The sequence below is a fragment of the Mus caroli genome, chromosome 6 (assembly GCF_900094665.2).
Source record: "Mus caroli chromosome 6, CAROLI_EIJ_v1.1, whole genome shotgun sequence".
Lineage (NCBI taxonomy): Eukaryota > Metazoa > Chordata > Mammalia > Rodentia > Muridae > Mus > Mus caroli.
This window is the reverse complement of record NC_034575.1, coordinates 42,019,002-42,020,170: the sequence shown is the minus strand read 5'-3', so window position 1 is coordinate 42,020,170 and position 1,169 is coordinate 42,019,002. Positions and strand designations below refer to the sequence as shown.

Below are 1,169 nucleotides of genomic sequence, written 5' to 3'. Positions count from 1 at the left end.
AAAAAAAAAGACAGCATAGCAGAGTTAAGTGGGGGAAATTGCATCAAAAGACATGTATTCTTTATAACAGAAATACACTTAGGAGTCAGTAAGTGATTGCTAAGTTCTTCCATGTGATGGACAGATCTGAAAGTGGATTAATGATCAGCTCTGACACAAAGCTATTAGTTTCAAATAATCAACATTTGGGGGATCTGTCTTCCTGTACTCTTAGCATCTCATACTTGAATTTTATATTTGTCTTTCTAGTATTTGACAGGATTTTCCATTAGAAGTTAGTAATACAGGGTTTGGTGACACCTTGTAATCTCAGTTCTTGAAAGCGAAAGCAGGAGAGTCAGAAGTTCAAGGTCATCCTTATCTACATAATGAGTTTTATGCCATCTTGGACTAAACTAGGCAAACCTCCCCCCACAAAACAAAGCAAAACCCCCAAGCCAGTGTTAGTGCGTCATCCTGGTCATACTAGCACTTGGGAGTCAGAGACAATAAGACAGAAAAGTTGGCTAGCGAGATGGATCAGTGGATAAGAGTGCTTGCTGAGCAAGTCTTGACCTGATTTCAGTTTCTTAATTCCAAAGAGGAAGGAGAGCACTGACCCACAAAAGTTCTTCCCTGACCCTCACACGTGCACAGTGGTGTGCACACCATGTGTCTTCACTCAGGTGCACATGAGCACACATACATGTACATACAAAAAAATAATAAAGTAATCATCGGAGGCTGGAAGTCAACCTGGTCTACTTAGTTGCAAGCCAACTAAGACTACGCAGTCTCAAAGATTACTCCCTCCCCAACAACCCCCCAAAAGTGAACCAAAGGTGACAAGTTCTTAGAAAATCAGCTTTGTTGAGATGCTGTGATACAGAGAAAATGAAATTGAAACTTGTTTCTTCCATTTCCTCCCTTATCACAATTCACTGTTTAGATAAAGAAGCTTGCCCACCTCGGAAATTTCCTGCTGATAAAATATTTGAAGCCATTTCTTCAATGTTTCCAGATAAGGGCACAGCAGAAGAACTGAAAGAAAAGTAAGATTTTTTTTTCTTTTTAATTTGGTGCAGTTGTGCATGTTATCTTGGTTTATTATTTCAAGTATTCTCTCTCTCTCTCTCTCTCACACACACACACACACATATACACACTTGTATATTAGAAAAATTTTAGTT

General features: G+C 38.9%; 1 protein-coding gene across 1 annotated transcript in view; it reads left to right on the top strand.

Annotated features, from left to right (window-relative positions):
- Ezh2 (enhancer of zeste 2 polycomb repressive complex 2 subunit) overlaps nucleotides 1-1,169 on the top strand; it is a 63,047-nt gene that overhangs the window by 42,131 nt on the left and 19,747 nt on the right. The window contains exon 7 of the mRNA XM_029478205.1: nucleotides 929-1,031. Within this exon, the coding sequence (XP_029334065.1) occupies nucleotides 929-1,031 (103 nt within the window). The remainder of the gene's footprint in view (nucleotides 1-928; nucleotides 1,032-1,169) is intronic.